Raw genomic sequence first — 17,404 nt, forward strand, 5'->3', positions numbered from 1 at the left:
GCTCCAGGCACCAGTGCAGAGATTCCCCTGCAGCCCATGGTGAGGCAGGGTGTCCCCCTGCAGCCCATGGTGAGGCAGGGTGTCCCCCTGCAGCCCATGGAGGTCTGCAGTGGAGCAGAGATCCATCTGCAGCCTGTGAAAGACCCCATACTGGAGCAGGTGGATGCCCAAAGGAGGCTGTGACACCATGGGAAGCCCATGCTGGAGCAGGTTTGCTGACACAACTTGTGACCCCATGGGGGACCCACCCTGAAGCAGTTTGTTCCTGAAGGACTGCACCCTGTGGGAGGGACCCAGGTTGGTGCAGTTTGCCAAGAAGTGCAGCTCGTGGGAAGGAGTCATGTTGGAGAAGTTTGTGGAGGACCGTCTTCTGCCTTTCTCGGTTAAATACATCTGCATGACTCAAGAGGAAATGTCACCTATCCTGCAGCTCAGTTTCTCAATATTGCAAAGTCCTACTGCTCCTACTCATTCAACCTTAAAGTTTGCCACAGAACTTTAAGTGGAGTAAGCTCTGGTCCTTGAGTCTTTATAGCTATCATTAAAGTCAACTAGAATCTCCTTGCATTCCTGCCTTGCTTCATTATTCACCCACTATTATACATCACTTATGATTATGCAGAGCACCATTGGTTTCATGAGAGCCATCCTGGTCTCTTCTCCACTATTAGAACTGACCATTTGTTCCTATAGTTTATACTCCAATAAGAAATACTTTTGAAATCTAAAAGCCCTCCTAAAAATTTTTTGATTGTGTCTCTCTTTTTCACATCAGTGGACTCCTTGAGACCATTCTAACATATCTGCAGTGTCCCAGTACAAAACAGTGTTGGTTCTTCCCCCATTAATGCTTATTCTTGCCTGTACCAATCCCATTCTTTATTATAGCTCCTATCAAATTGGCAGAGAAGTAGTTTGATGCCTTTTAAAAGGCTAGGGTGTAGTATTCACCAACTTCCATTCCTCTGCCAACAAAGGCTGACTTAACCAAAAGATTAGACACCATTTTTAGCAGTTTAATATATTCAGCAATCTCATATTTCAGTTCCTGTAGCACTTTTGGGTGAACACCATCTGCTGCTAGAAACACTTATTGTTCTACTGCACAATCTGCAAATCTGTAGCTTTAAATCACAGATTTTGTGCATTTGCAAACACAGTGCTCAAGCAAGAAGGGCATCAAGCAGCAGGACAAACCTATGCACCTTAGAATTTACAGTACCCAGACACTATCCTTTGACAATGATACAACTGACATAATTGGGTGTCATCATAGCTTGACAACTCATAGGATGTTTCTGTCCTTTGACACCATCCCTTCAACATGGGGAGAGAATCACACATGTCACAGGACATGGTCTTTCAGAGTTTGAAGAATATATGGCCATGGAGTAATGGTTATGAGCAAGTTTGGCAGTAACTGAAGTGTGCACACAGTGCTTCACGGCCAAAGCAGTGGTATGCTCTCAGAACAGCTTTGAAGACAGGCAGTATTATTCAGAGAGCAAAAAAAGGTCATTTGCCAAGATGCTACGTATTGCTGCATGTCCTTTCAGCTATTATCTGTACAAGTACTCCTCACACAGCTGATAAATTAAAGTTCTGAAAAATACTGTGGTGTTGGAGTACTGGCAGAAGCAGCCTGGTTAGTGCAATTTGTATTGTAAAGGTGGCAACTCCTTTCATTACATGCAGCATTTCCCATCTGATGGCTAAACCACTCTGTTATGGGACCAGACCTATGAAGCCTGCGAGTACAGATGTAAAAATCAATGGAGCCATATTTTTGTTTAGAGTTAGCACTGATAACTCTTTATGAACATGTTGTTTGGAATGTGAAGATCTTCAAATGCAGATCAACTATTTCAAAAACTAACCCTCTTTCTCATAAAGCTCAAGGAAATATAAGTAGCCTTTAAACTGCAGTCACTTCAGGTATAACCAGCAATGAAATTGGGGTAGGAACAACAAACAACTCCCACCACTCAGAAAAACAAACAACTGAAACTGACCTTCATGGACCTTCGAAGTTTAAGTAAGCTCTCATTCCCAGATCTGCCTTTCATGAGCACTCAGCACACAGCAAGCACATTACTTCCCCAAACACCCCCTTCCCCTCCCTTTTGGAAAGCAAAAAGAAATAAGCTGACCTTCTGAACAGTAGTAGTGAGATCCAAGCAGAGCTGAATGATTCTGTTCTTCATTGATGAAAAGTCAGCAATACCTGTAAATGGGGTCCTGCAACAAGAGAAAATTCCCCTTAGATCAAAGGGACCAGCCTTTTCCAATCCTATCCTATCAGTGACAAAGAGCATATGAGAGTACACCCTGAAACTCTGACACTCACATGGGTATGAGGATACAGTTTTACAACATAAGTATTCCTGACTGCACCAAAACTGGAAAATGTCTATCCCTGTGGTAAGCAAGTTCAAAAAACAGAACCAGAAGAAATGGTCAGTTTTCCAAACTACAGTTCTCTCTACTTGCAAGCTCAAGTCACGTTGTGTTGTAAAAATCATACACTTGGCTTTGCCAGTGAGTAGACCTCTAATTTTCTGACTGGACAAAGAAAAAAAAAATTCTCTAAAAGAAGAAAAATGGATTTTCACATTTTACACACAGAGATACAGTGAGACTTAAGAAGAATCATTACAGGTAGGGCAGCTTTACAGCCTGTAGAGTACTACCTCAGAACAGCTGCAAAAGCTAGAAGAGGGGTTGAGAAGTAACAACAGTGGGTTTGGAAATGGACAAGCCAGCAACTTTCCTGATGGTGATTTACAGAAAAAAATCTAGGGTGAGCTGCCAGCAACATAGTGAAAGAAGAGGACCAGGTGACAGGTACAAGTTGTTAACGTCACTGTCTGGACACAGACCAATTCCTTGCTTGAGAGCAGGGATACTGAAGGATAAAAGTGCTTCTTGCTGTCAGCCCCTGTGCAGTTCTCCTCCTTCTCAGTAAAGTTAGCAAGGGGTTTGAGAATTTATGTTCATCTGTTATCATGGATTGCATCCCTGCCAGGACTTGACCTGCTATAGCTGCCACAAAACAACTCTGGTTCCTTCCAGACAAAAAAAGAATTAAATAAGTAAAAAAAAAAAAAAAAAGAAGAAGAAGAAGAAGAAAAACCCAGAAAACAAAACAAGCATAAGGAGAATCTCTCCCACTGCTCAGTTTTCAAATAACATAGCTAAGGTCATGATTTTAGCAGAACATTAAAAATTCTTTTAGATAGGGACTTGCCAATGGCAAGTAATTTATAAGGTGGAAGGGGAAAAGAGAAGAAGTCACATGCATGAGAAATGACCTAAAAGGGAAGACTCCTACTTTTATAAATACCAGTTTGTGTGCAATATAATAGTTTTGCTACTTTAGCAAGAGTGGAAGTGCAAGAGTAGATTACCCCAGATTAAATTTGTTCGCTAGAGGCCTTCTGGCAACATGAAAAAAGGAGTGACTGAGATGGAGATCTTTACACCCAGACATCTAGGAACTGCCCTACAAGAAGAAGCAATTCATTAGAGTAGCAAACTAAAACATAATGATTTTATTCTTACCTGTCCAACCATGCAAGCAAGGCTTTAGCAGCACCAATAAGCTCTACCACAGAAGTAAGGAATTCATTGGGGGGCTTGCGAGAGGTATTTCCATCATAATTTGAGCTTTTCCTACGGCTGCTGATGTAATTTTGCAGGTTGTTGGATGACGCTCGCAGCTTGAGAACCAGATTCTTCATGTTGTCTGTTTCAAGGCCATAGTTCTGCAAGCAGTATTATTAAGCATCATAAATAACCTCACTGAGTTCTCCTGTTTATTTATACAATAAGTTGCAAGCTCGTATGGGATGAAAAGTCTGAAGATTCACACAGTTTTCTTCTGTTTTTTTTGGCAAAAGCACCTTCTAAGATTTGTTCTACACTATAGCCACTAAAGAATACTTTTGGCAATACCACCCCCAGTTTCTGACATTGAGATTTGAGGACACAATCAGAATGAAGTCCCACTGTCCTAACACATGTCATTTACCTGTTAATAACAGGATTGTGTTGGTTTTATTTTTGTTAAAGGAAAGTCAACACTTTTTTTCTTAAGATGTTTTCTATACTGTGGTACATAAACACTGAACTAACATTTCATTCACAACTAAAGATAAGTTAAATCTGGTAGGAGATAAAAACATCAACAGGAAGCAAATGTAATTTTGCAATCAAAATCTTAAGTAAATATTTGGATCACAAGTTTTCAGGAACTGTGCTTTTTTACTACAACAGTGCAATTATTTGCAAGTTTGAGGACTCCATTAAGACTACACATACTAATTAAAACCATTTTTAGACATTTTTCATTCAACACCATCTTTACAAAAATTTACAAAACCTAAAAAATTCTCTAAGTCTTGCCTGTAACTTCAACTTTATAAATTCAAATACAACTAAGCCACATTCCATAGGACTAAACCCCAATTGTTTTAAGTAACGCATTGATCATCTCATTCCAAACATGTCAGAAGTGCTTCTCTCTTCTGAAGGCAACTCAGTTTTGTAATCAAGAATTTCTTTTCACTGTTAGTGTGCAAATGTATGAATTATGTAGCAATATGTATTTATCTGTGCTTCTGTGTTATTCCACCTTGTAAAACTTCTGTGTAGGTCTCAGGTAAAGCTTAGCTCTTTTAGAATGAAAATTCTTTCTTTTCTTGAGAAAAGGCAGGGAAAAAAAACTAAACAAAAAAAATAAAAAAAAAAACACATAAAAGCAAAAAGACACTCCTACCAGAACAAAACAAACACCCAAAAATACAAAAAAAAGTCCTGCCTTTCTCTGTTCTTTTGCTGCTGCAGATTCTTGCAAACAACCTCCAAGTTCCATAGTTTAGTCAGCTGTACTATCTACTCTTTTCCCCTTCCCACTCAAAAACATAAAACAACTAAAGAAAATTTTAATTCCATTCAACACCTAGTTTCCAGGGGTTCCCAATATGCAGGCTGAAGGGTAGCTCTGGAGGTTTCAGACCAACCTCTTGCTCACAGCAGGCTCAGTTGCGAGTTCAGAGCAGCTTGTTCAGGATTTCATCCTGTCAGATCTTGAAAACCTCCAAGGACAAAGACTGTACAACCTTTTTGGGCAACTTGATCGACCGTCTGACTGTCCTGAGAGTAAGCAAATGTTCCCTTATATCCAGCCTGAACCTCATTTCAACTTCTGCCCAAAGTCTCTCATCTTCCTGCCATGTAAGCCCAGATCTGTCATCCTGCCAGCTGTGTTTCACACCATGGTAGGTGCTGGGGATCTCCTGTTGGGCCTCCCTGGAACTGTCTCTTCCCCAGGCTGAAGAAGTTCCAGTCCCTCAGACTCTCCTAATGGGCAAGTACTCCAGCCCTGACCAACCTGATAGCCCTCCACTGAGCTTGCTCTGGTTTCTCTATATCTTTCCTGTCTTAGGGCAGGGGGCATATTCAGACTAATGAATGACTAGTACAGGGTGATAATCACTTCCCTCCCTCTCCCGTTAACCATTAATGCAGAGCAGGATGCTGCTAATGCACACTGCTGGCTTGAGGCTCCATTCCCTCCACAGTCAAGCATCCATAAAAGAGTCTGGAATATTTTAGATTTAAGTAATTTACAAAAGAGGAGACTGAATCTTTGACCCAAAGAAACACACCAGTGTATGGAGAGGTTTCAGCTACACGGCTACCTTTAAAATGCCTGCTATGGATAAGATTCTAGTGGGTGTAAGTTACACAAGTGCCTCCCTCCTCCACCTCAGGGCTCTTGGCAAGGAAGTACCCTAAAGTGCAGCCAGGAGTAGGGGTTGAAAGGATATGTCCAATTCAAAAAAATACCACTGTTGCAACAGCAAAGGATATCCTTAAATTTTCCAGGATCACAGAAAGGGAAATATCCGTATTACTGAACAACGTTAAAGTACTTGCACACTGTCATGTGTGAACTTATCACCTTTTAATTTTAACAACAACAGCAAAAGAAGAAAACACCACAAGAGTATCATTTCTAATGCATTTCTTGTAGTCAGGTTTCTCCTCCTCACAGAACATCACATATTAGTCTATCATTGAAGAAATACTTTTTCACAAACAGGCCTGGATGTGGGGCAAGTTCCTATGACCACAAGAAAGTAGTCACACATCAGAAAATCCCCTCTTAAATTAGGGATTTGGAGTACACTGATCCCCTCCTTCCTTAAAGGGACAGAAAATACAAAATACCTTTTCTGTGCAGAGGTATAACCACGTAATAACTCTGATCAGAACTTGAGTCTTCATATAATTATCTCCAGGTCTTTCTGTCATTCGGATGCAGGAATTATGCCAACCATCTCTAGGTATTTGAGATTAGAGACGGCACCACCATTTAAGAAGACACATGTTGATATACCAGGTAAGATTTTGGTTTTGGCCCTAAAACATTCACATACTCCTTATCACACCTCTTATTCAAATTCCTTATTTACACAGCATTTGAGTCTGGTATAACTTTTCCAGATGAGGTAGGTCTTAAATAAATCTCTCTACCTCAGTTTTGAGGTAGACTTCATCAACCCAAGTGTTGCCTCTAGAGATGCAGGGGCTGCAGCTCATAATTGCAACTGGTCTACCCAACAGACTATCAAGAGCACATCAAAGCCAAGCTCTAACAGTCACCCCTCTAAGTTCTTCTACAACTTCCCCCAAAGAGTCTACAGAGTGCACCAGAGATATGTAAAACAGCAGCTTGTGCTCTAGGAAAGGTCCTGACTAAGCACTATGCCTATCCAGCACAACAGGGAGCGTGCAGCTCTTCAGTATCAGGAAACCAAATTATCCAACTATTGATCAGCCCTGATGGATGAACTCCCCCAGAACAATGCATCATCACAACCCAAGCCACCTCTGCTCCAGGGGCAAGGCAGTCTCCTCACTTATCTGCTCTAATAAACAGAAAGCATTCTGCCTCTTCATCATATAGCAATGCTTCTATCCAAGCTGACGCTGTCTTGAACACCTCACACATCACCAACTATTTCTGTTCTTTTTTTGCTTCTTCACTTGCAGTGTCCAGTCTGTTGGGAGGGCTGGTCTAGGGATCTAAACCACTCAAAGGAATCTAATCCCTTTTTACCTTTATTCTGGTTTAGCTTCCTGAAGTAGCTCACTTCAGGGTCAGGTGAGTGCAAGCACAGATCACTAATCAGAGGACAGGAGGTGGTGGAGGCAGTAGGTGATTTGGATTAATTTAACTTTTCGTGGAACTGTAGCCTCGACTCAGTACAGATAGGAATGTTGATATCGTGGCAGCACACCAAACAGCCTTCACAGTGACACACAGTCAAAGCGCAAAGCTCAGCAGGCTTTTCTTGAAATACTTCTACAGGACTGAGGCTGCAATAGTTAGCAAATTATTATTTAAGCAACTAAAAGGTTTTAGATGTTGCTCACGAACGAAAGAAACAGGTTACATTTTCCTATCGCTCCTGATTTAAAACATCAAAGTTGTTTTAATCAAAACACAGGCTGAAGCCAGCAGTCAAGAGCACCCAATGTCAAACATTCCCAGGTTATTACTCATTAACCTGGGGAGCCACATGCAGGGTTGGAGCGAGAGGCAGCACCCACACGTGCACCAGAGAGCACATGCACACAAGAGCATGCTCTAAGTTCCACCACATTTAATGAGAAAAAGTAATCTGATCAAATAATTGCTCAAGGTCAGGCAGCTAGCATAAAGTAAATAAAAAATGTAGCTAACTGAAGTCAAAGGAGCACAGCAGTTGTGTCAGAGCTGATTTGGGCTGATACAGAGCCCTGTCACTGCCCAGGGACAGCATCTCCTGCCCTTTTACAGCCATGTTCATATCCCACAATGTGATGAGCTGGATCTGCTGGCTGATCCAACTGAAAGCCTGTTCTGGGAAAAAGATGAATAAAACCAGACTGAATGCCTGCTCAGAAGCTGATCCAAGTCACTTCATGCCTATATAAACACTAGAGTTAATGCAAGGTAATGTCACAGTCACTCATTCTTGCTCTTGTCCTTTTAACAAAAATGCATCCTAAAGAATCCTTTGGAGTAACAAATCTCCTAATAAACAGCACTCAATTTGAAACCTCTAGAAAATTGAAATCTCATGAGGCAGGGCACAGATATCCTTTAACAAGGATAAGTCATCATGTATGCATGTTTTATGTCGTGATGTTATATTTTGTTACAGTGCAAATATGCTGGCAGAACATTACTATGAGTGAAATTATCAAAGGCAGAACTATGCTCTTTTTTGTTTATGAGGTTTCTAGTGGGTTTTTTTAATTGCATAAAGCTAGTATCTCTTAATTCTAACCTCAAGAAAAATCCACTGCTTTTTTGCTTTGAAACTCTCACATCACATAGTGTAGGTAAAGATTCAAAAATCAAATCCAAAGAACACATTAAAAGTGAAAATATTTGCATAGTTTCCTGTTAACAAATATAAAATAATGCAAGCATTAAGCCCCAAAAAGTTTGTTTTCTGGATTACCCTCCCTGTTTTTGTGGTTTGAAAAGCACAGTTATGTATGTTTGCTCCCCCCTTCCCCAAATACTTCGGAGTCAACTCAGAAATGTCTTTCTTCCATCCCTTGACCCCCCCCAAGCAAATACTGTTGACAAAAAGACAGAGGCACTCAAGTTGATGGGTTTTTTCTCCCTCTGGAGAATTCAGATCCTTTGATACATCCTCTAAATTCCTCAAATATGTCTTCAATATCTGTTCAGAAAACTCTGTCAAACCAGCTGGAGAGCAACAGAAATGTGTGCTCAGAAGAAACCTTCACTTTTTAATCCTAGCCCACACTCTCCTGCCACCTCTTCAGGATGTTGTGCATATGGCCACTGCTATGAGGAGATGAGGGAACACTGTTTCATCACCAAAGCAGCAGAGAAAGATGAATTAATTTCTCTTTCACACCATAACTTCCAGACACATGTTCACCTTACCACTGACAAATAATATTCAAACCCCATAAAAACTAAATAAAAAAAACAGGTGTATTTGGTGTCCTTCCTCAAGGAAAGGACTACCTTCATACTTCATATATTTTTGTGACTGATCTACTGAGGCTGAAACAGAGGTCTGTAAGGTGAATGCTTGAAAAGAATTCAACAGGAGAAAGATGTTCCAAATAAGCTGGTAGCTTTAGAGTCACGTGTTCTTGTGGTGTGAGGGAACCAAAGCACTGATCTGAAGGAAATTCATTTGGAAAACTGCCAAGGCAAAACTAGATAAAAAGGGAAATTCTTCTTGAGAACGCCAGGTCTGGGGAACTACCAAACCCCCCTCTCAGCCCTTCTCTGCCAAGAACAACAACTTTTGAAAGTGTGACCTCCGACTGGCTCAGCCAATGCCACGTTTCCAGAGTGTGAGCTAATACCACAGTGGGGGTGCTGGGGGACAAAAAAGAAAAAGAAAAAAAGATAAAATCCAAAAATAGTTCCTTTACTTTCAAGACCCCAGAAGTCACGGAAATATCATGATATGTACTCACACCATACACTAAATAACACACATTCCCACTTTCAAAGAACTAACACAGGTGGAATCCAGAAACCTTTATTCACACACAAAAACAAGAGAGAACAAAATAAAAAACTGGTTGTCACTAGAAATTTAGCGTCCCCTTGGAAAGAAAATCAACAGTGATTTTATACAATTCCAAAAATTCAAGGGAAGGGACATCAATAAGATGGCAAAGGGCATACCTAAAACATGGGAATTCTTTCTCCACCTCTGAAAAAGGGAACAAGGATGTTAAGGCTGTAATATGCAATAGCTGTCTAATGCATTAACTTGAGTTGCATTTCACAAAGGATTTCCAGAAATGGGTCTGAGGTCAAAACTTTTGTCTACAAAGGAAATTAGAAGGAAATTGTAGGAGATAAAACACAGCTTTAAATTCTGGCAGTTGTCCAGCTTTGTTCACTTTATTCTAATTTTTTAAAAGAAAAAAGTGCCTTCAGGAACTGCCACATAGATTACTTCAGTCAGGACTGTATACAACCCACAGTACATTTATTAACTCACTGGACCCCTTCACTTGCCCAACAGACTATCCCTTCCCACACCATAAACTGCATTTCAGCCTAATTATGTTCTTCTATTAGATTTTCAAGTACATGTTAATTTTTGACAGATCAAATATGTAAAGGAAATAAAATGTTTTTCAAATATAAGAGCAACTCTTTGCAAAACAAGTAGATTGTATGAAGAGATCTCATTAAATATACTTCTTTCAGTACAAGCTATCCAATTTGTTCCTGGTCACAGAGTAGGAATGATCCTTATGGCACCTCTGCAGCAAATAAAGTATATCACACAGGTAATAAAGACCCTCCATTTTAAGAAGAGTATGCTCAGTGCAGCAAGCCTTGCCTAACAAAGTGAAGACGAGCCAGTGCTGGCCAAGGAATCATTGGGTAGGCCTTCCCACCCTCCTCCTTGATGTAATTATATATATACCTCTGGTGCTCACTGACAGGATTACATCAAATATGCCTTCAAGACTGTGTCAAAACTATGGCTTTTAAATAAAGCCTGAACTAGCGAGACAATCCAAAATATATTTATCCTCTACAGAGTGTTTGTTTTAAAAGTATCTGCAGTGATATATCAGGACTAAGACAAAGGAACAGCTTAAGTTCTGAATCCAATGAGTGTTCAACTAGACTGTAACTGAGGTAGCAAAACATCCCTCATTTCAAGAATTAATTTTTCTTCCCTTCATATGTTTTCTACAGAATTGCCCTAAACCTATTTCAACTGATGTGAGGAACTTCTGGCTTCTGTTCAACAATATGCCATCTATCTTCTAAGACAAACTCACTCTAGCAATTTTAATCACTCTGTTCACTAACAGGAGCCATAAGACCTAACAATGCCACTTGGACAACTTCATTCATTGGAAGTGCAACCAAATGAATTAAAGTTCCCTCTTATTAGGAAAAAGTTAAACAGCTATTAATACAAAACTTGCAACAATTAAACAAACTCTTACTGCTTCCTTTTATTGTGATTTGTAACAGAAACCAGGGAACAAAGGTATTCTGGTTTTATCAGTCTTGCCTTGGTTATTCACCCAAAAAAGCACTGGAAGAAATACTTTACATGTCAGTTCACCACTTAACTAACCAGTGCACACAGGAGATCCACAGCCTCTAGAACCAGTTCCTGATGTCCAATCCGTGAGATACCCAACTCTTCAAGGTCCTGGTGAGAAATCTGTAGGAGTTGTTCACCATTAATCTTTTCTCGTTCAAATTTATGGACATATTGCTGCAGGCAATCATCCAGGCCTACCAAAACACAAAAGAGAGAGAAAGGGACATCAAAACCAATCAAACAAACAAAACAAAAAGAGAGAAAAAAAAACCCCACCACCCTATAAAAGGCAGAAATCGCAAGTTCATACAATATACAATGCGAAATTATGAAAGAATCTTGCACTGCACCTAAGGGTGTTGCATAGAAGGGGCATACAAACTGAGCGTATAAGTGATGTGGAACTTTGGGTCACCTAAGTCAATGCACAACCTTCCTGCTCCTTGTGGATCAAACTCAGCAGTTAAGAATATGCCTCTGGTGTCTGCACAAGCAAAGTGACCAAAGGACATACATAGAGTCAGGTACCAGGGTAACCAAAAAACCTGAAGGGCATCCAAAGCAACAACAACAAAAAATAACAAGTGACCAAAAAAAAAAAAATCCAAGTCAAGGCAAGAACAAAGATCTTATCCAAAGCCTAGTTAAACAAGCAAAGCAACAAAAGCACAAAATGATGAGAAAGAAAATGAAAAAAATCAAAGGCAAAGCAATCAAAATGATGTTTGGCTCAAATCTCATTATTCTCTTGATTCATGAGACCCTGCAGCTCCCTGAAGCAGCCATTCCTTCCCCTTGCTAAGGATCAACAACACGTACAAACAAGAAATCTAATTCATTTTTCTATCTAGAAGTATTTTTAAAACAGCTTAGAGTATTTTGTCCCAGCAACATCCCCCAAATCCCCACTTTAAAATGTGATTCTATAATCCCGTTCTCCGCAGTAGGTTTTCCCCAGTGATTACAGAAAGGGTTTCTGGTTTTCATCTTATTTAACTAAACTTCATGTGTTAATTCTGTTTTCATGGGTATTCTGCTCATTTCCTCTGTTGTTAAAGATCCTGTGAGTAGCAACAATCTGGGAGGAAAATCTGGATGGATGTGTTACTTTAAAGATGATGCAGTGCTCTTGATGCTCTGTTCCTTTCAACATATTGGCTAGAGCAAAAGGAACAGACCCAAATAGATCTGTTTTAAAGAAATACACCATGTTCATTGAAAACAGTTGACTTGAGCAAAAATTCAAATAACACATTTGACATCTACTTTGTATCATCCACAATAGCTACATTGTTTCACCATTCCATTAAAAAAAAAAGGTACAACATTTAGCTGTATAAAGGATGTTTATCCATTATGCTTGTTCAAAAGGAAACCACTGAGATGGACAGGATATCGAACGCAGCAGATGAGAAACACAAACAGCATCCTGAACTACAAAGAAATGAGAGCCAAAAGAGAAGCACTCAGTTCCACTCATGAAGTTGCAGTGGCAGTCTGGAAAACAAGTACTCCCAGCACACTCTACCACCAAAAAAACATTTGATGCAGATCACAGGGGGAATTCAGAGCCACATGAAATATATTCACTTCATAACAGCAGCATGAGCAGTCACTGCCACCTTGCAGTGCCTAGTCACAGCAGACCCGCAGACGATGGACTCCAAAAAGCATGGGCTGACTTAACGTACATCACTTGCCTTTCAAACGCTCACCCAGAAGTTAATAAGGACAGATGCCTCTTTACACGTCTTGGGCAAGCTTAATTATCACAGTAAATCAACATCTGGCTTGGTGAGCTTGACTCTTTGCCATGCAGAGCTACCAGTGCACACAGCTTGATTTTTAAGTATAATTATGAATGGGAAAACCCGCATGCAAGATAAGCAGGGTCTCCCAGGGCTACAGTTGTTTGGGGACACTCTTGTTTCTTCCCATCTGTCTTGGCAAAGCTGCATAACTTCTGAAAACTGAGTCCACTGTTCTCTTTCCCACAGGCACCAAATTCTGCCTCCATCTATACAAACTCTTTTCCCAGGACAAATAATAAAAAATATCTGGCCTTCATTGTTTAACAATTTATTTTTTCAAAACAAATTCTCAACCAAGGCTACACACAGTTCACATATTTGGCATTCCTAATTTTTATTGCTGCCTTGCAGACCACTGTTTCCCATCATTTGCCCTTGTAAGCCCATGGTTTCCATCACAAATTACACAAACACCTAAAATAAAACACTTCATTCAGCATTCAGTGTAGTTTTTATTTTTTAAGTTTTTTTGATGCCTACTATCCTTTGTGTGTTGACTCAACTTTCTAGAACCTCATTCTCTGCTAAAACATGAGACTGAAATGTATGTATCCTCCTGCAGAAATACAGCTATGGCTTTCAGCTTGCCTGTACTTCTTTAATTCATGCTTGCCTATGCCTGAAGGCCTATTAAGACTTGAAGAGCTACCTCTAAATTTTTTTTTTAAATAAGAGTCCTTAAAAACAAGACTGACACTATAGGACTATATTTTGCAATATAAAATATTACAAAATTGCACAAATGTTGACTCAAAACAGCCAACACAGTGGCACAGCTGCTCAACTAGACATTTTTTTAAGTGACCAAAACTATGCAAAGCAGTAAGTGAAGACAGACCCACAAACTCATGTTCACTGATGGTTTAAGATGAGCTTACTAACATTAGCGCTATTATGTTTACTAAGGAACATATGGTAAAATATTAAACATTTTAATTGAGATTGCAAGCACGCTTATAGCCTATTGTTTAATTTTCCATCATATGAATGAAATGTTTAAATACCATACACAAACAAAACTTCAAAAAGGGAAGGGAGGAGGGAGGAAAAAGGACTCATAACCCAGTTCAAGAAATTTTAATAATATTTAAATAAAGTTTTAAAAGTCAGCATTCAAATGTCACTAGTAATCTAAATGAATTGCTCATTTTTTCCTTCTTCCAAACATCTATGTTCTTTCCATGTATTTTCTTCATGAACTTTGGAACCTCATGGAAATTTGGTATTGCCCATTAGCACTGTCTGGATATTTTTGAGAAACTTAGATGAATTAAAGACTATAAAAAGCAAGTCTACATTACTTAGACACTTTCTTACATGACAGATCATTTTCAACAGTGCAATATTAGCAGGTTCAAGCAAGAAAGTAGTTTTCTCTATTTCCAAAAAAAATACAATTAAGACTGACATTGGAAAAGGTATCTATATTTATCTCCTTTACTCACTGACAAGCCCTTCTGAAAGCTAAACTATTCATTTTATGCTCAAAGTGTGTTTAAAAAGCACTTGGTTTAACTGCATGTGCAAACTCTTTATATTATTTCTTGCACATACATCAAAACCATGCATGAAAGAAGGTCCTTGCTACCTACGTAATTGCTAGAGAATGAGGAAAGGTGGAAACAGAAATAGCAATTGCTGAATGTTACTCAGGTTTTACAACACTAGTAAGCAGTGATTTTTTTGGGAGGCAGAGCGAGTGAGAGAGAGATTAGTCTAGGTAGTGTTATTCATACTGTGAAAATTCTTCCAAGGAACCACAGTGCAACTTGAACAAAACCCCCTCCCAAATTTTGGGAAGTGTAGAGATGTCCAATAGATCCTAAGAACTGTCTAGACTTTTCTGTCTAAAATAACCATCACGCGAAGCACCCCAGAAGACATTCAATACGTTGCATTCATGCAAAAACATTAGGAGAGAGCTTACACTTACAGATCTGTACTGATACCAATCTCAGTCTGTTTCCAAGATTAAGAAAGTTATTTTGGGTAAGAATTGAGAGCAACTTTGAGGGAGTTAAGGGGGAAGTTTGGGCCTAAGCCGTAACTATAAGTTTAGTATTCAGAGAGAATTAGCATTTCTATTGTTGAGAGATGTCAGCCATTCGACATATCTTGCACCCTAAGAACTAGAGAAGTGTGTTTTATGAGTAGACTTGTTAAGCAGTTTCACACCTTTTGCTCTACTTGTGTTGGACACTACCAAAGAATTTACCTACCGTAAAGCAACAGTTAACTAATGTCTTACAGCCACAGGTCAAAAACCAGCTGACTCACCATTTCTTTTTCACTCCCACCATCCCACTCTTCCTCATTCTTTTCTCTTGTGATACCAGAGAGTCTACACAGAGTCTATATACTCCAACATGGTGGGGGCAGAGGAGGCAGAGAGCAAGGAAGATAGATAGGGCAAGAAACTGAGGAAAGACTGACTAGGGGAAACTAGAATGGCACAGGATTACTTTCTATTTGTTCAGGAACTTGAACAGATTCTCAGGATAGCTCATAAAATGTCAGAAGCTGACACGAGGAAGCAGGAGCACAAGCCACTTGAAGAGAGGAAGAACTCATAAGTACAAGACCTTTTCCTTCACGTAGCACTATCATAGGAATCATTGCTCAGTGTCAAAGATAATAAAGCCTTATTATTATGATCATGTTGGGTAATTCTAACAGACAGCACCTGGCATCTCAGTGTAAAACTGAGGTTCAACTACAGCTCTCATCCCACTGAGGGGCTCCCTTGGACCTTGGATAGCTGGTTAAGTAGGACTGCCAAAGCCTTTTTTGCCTCATCACCTTAAAACTGGCCTTCCCACCTAAGTTCACTCTTATTCTGGTCTCCAGGGTCTATTCAGTTGCCACTTTTAGTATTCCAAGGTTCCTTGCACACATCAGCTTCAATCCATCCTTCCCAAGCTTCAAAAGATCATCAGTTCTATGAGAATCTTTGACACACCTCACTGTACGTGCCATTATACTATCATTTATATTCCACATTATTTTATAACGGTTATTGTAATAGCTTCCTCCCATCATTTTCAAGAAAAAGCAGAAGGGAGTCAAGGCAGCAAATGAACACTAGCAAGAGAAAATAGCTACTTCATAAGCAGATGAATCAACCCCTGAGAAGGCAAATGAAAGTAAGGAGGGTCTGCAAGACAGCTCTGAAAAGCTGAAGTAGCTCAGTAGGACAGCTACAGGGTGAAAGGAAATATATTAAAAAATTCAAGAAGAAAACAAATATAACTTTATTTAATATAGAATGCAGTGGGAAGGTCATTACACTGTAACATCATAGATGCCATTCTCCTCCTGCAATATTACAAACAGAACCAGAGATGACTTTAACAAAGGAATTCAAAGGTTCTTTAAAAGGATGGTAAAGAAATAACTCTAGAGCAGTCAGTGGAAACTTATTTCAGTAATAATTTGAGCCTAGGTAAGAACTGACTTTCTAGGATCCACATGCTTGATTGTTTCTTACCTATCATGCTTCTTAGCAATTATCTGTACAAAAGTTTCTAAAACAAAAGTTTAGTTATCAATTGGTGTGAGCCACTTTTAGGGGCCAGAAGAGAGTTCAAAGGTCTTAAGCTTGCGAAGCAAACAAAAGCCTTCAAGAGAACTTCGCATTATCATCCAGTACAAAGGTAAAAAAATCTTCCTCATCCCATTTTTTTACTCCTGAGTAATTTCACAGATGCTCATAACACTGCCACCACGTGAAGTATCAATTACTGTCAAAAAAAAAAGAATTCAAGAGCAAGAGCTGCTTCTTATCAGCATCAAAAAATGTCTCCTATACAAACCAGATTGTTTATAAAGTAAGTTCTCATGTCAGCAGTAAGCAACTCCTCTACCTTTTTGTCTAAGCATCTGCACCCTAATTAAGTAGGCACAACCTGTTGCCTCACCAGGCACTAAGTACAGCTTTGCTGAGGACAGGCATTGCCTAGAATAGCCAGAATAGTAGCGAAGTTTCTTATCTGTCTCCCGCATCACACTGGGATGGTACCAGACAAATTGCTGGGCTCTGCCTGCCAGCAGGGATGCAAAGGGCAGCTCTCACTAAGGTCACAGCAGGACAGAGGGAAATGGTGAAGCCTTCAACCTTGATAATGAGTGCTTTACTGTCCCCTCTGTAATCCCTCTGACTGACAGTTGCACAGAAAGGCTTTTGCAACATGTTTCTATTTTCAGTATTTCCAACTAATATATTTAGCCTGGAAAAACAGACTACATACACATGCATTCACGTTGCCTCAAAATAAATCCATTCATTCCATTCAAATCCATCCATAAATCCCTTAGCTTTTTTTTTTTTAACACAAAACTGAAAGCTTTGCCTTGTAATAAAAGAACTGCAGGTGAATCTGTGTTGTAAACTATCCTGACCAGAAGGGCTACAAAGACTCTGTTTAACCTTTAGTCGCTCTGTGTAGATACAATCTCAGA

At 39.6% G+C, this 17,404-nt stretch overlaps 1 protein-coding gene across 2 annotated transcripts in view; it reads right to left on the minus strand.

Annotated features, from left to right (window-relative positions):
* Positions 1–17,404, minus strand: part of CNKSR3 (CNKSR family member 3) — a 57,907-nt gene that overhangs the window by 15,814 nt on the left and 24,689 nt on the right. For both annotated transcript variants that reach the window (XM_029962713.1, XM_018078079.1), the window contains exons 2-4: positions 11,166–11,329; positions 3,562–3,764; positions 2,151–2,238 (exon numbers count right to left, since the gene is read on the minus strand). In XM_029962713.1, the coding sequence (XP_029818573.1) occupies positions 2,151–2,238; positions 3,562–3,764; positions 11,166–11,329 (455 nt within the window). The remainder of the gene's footprint in view (positions 1–2,150; positions 2,239–3,561; positions 3,765–11,165; positions 11,330–17,404) is intronic.

The sequence above is a fragment of the Manacus vitellinus genome, unplaced genomic scaffold, assembly GCF_001715985.3.
Source record: "Manacus vitellinus isolate BGI_N305 unplaced genomic scaffold, ASM171598v3 scaffold_4_pilon, whole genome shotgun sequence".
NCBI classification, from domain to species: Eukaryota; Metazoa; Chordata; class Aves; order Passeriformes; family Pipridae; genus Manacus; species Manacus vitellinus.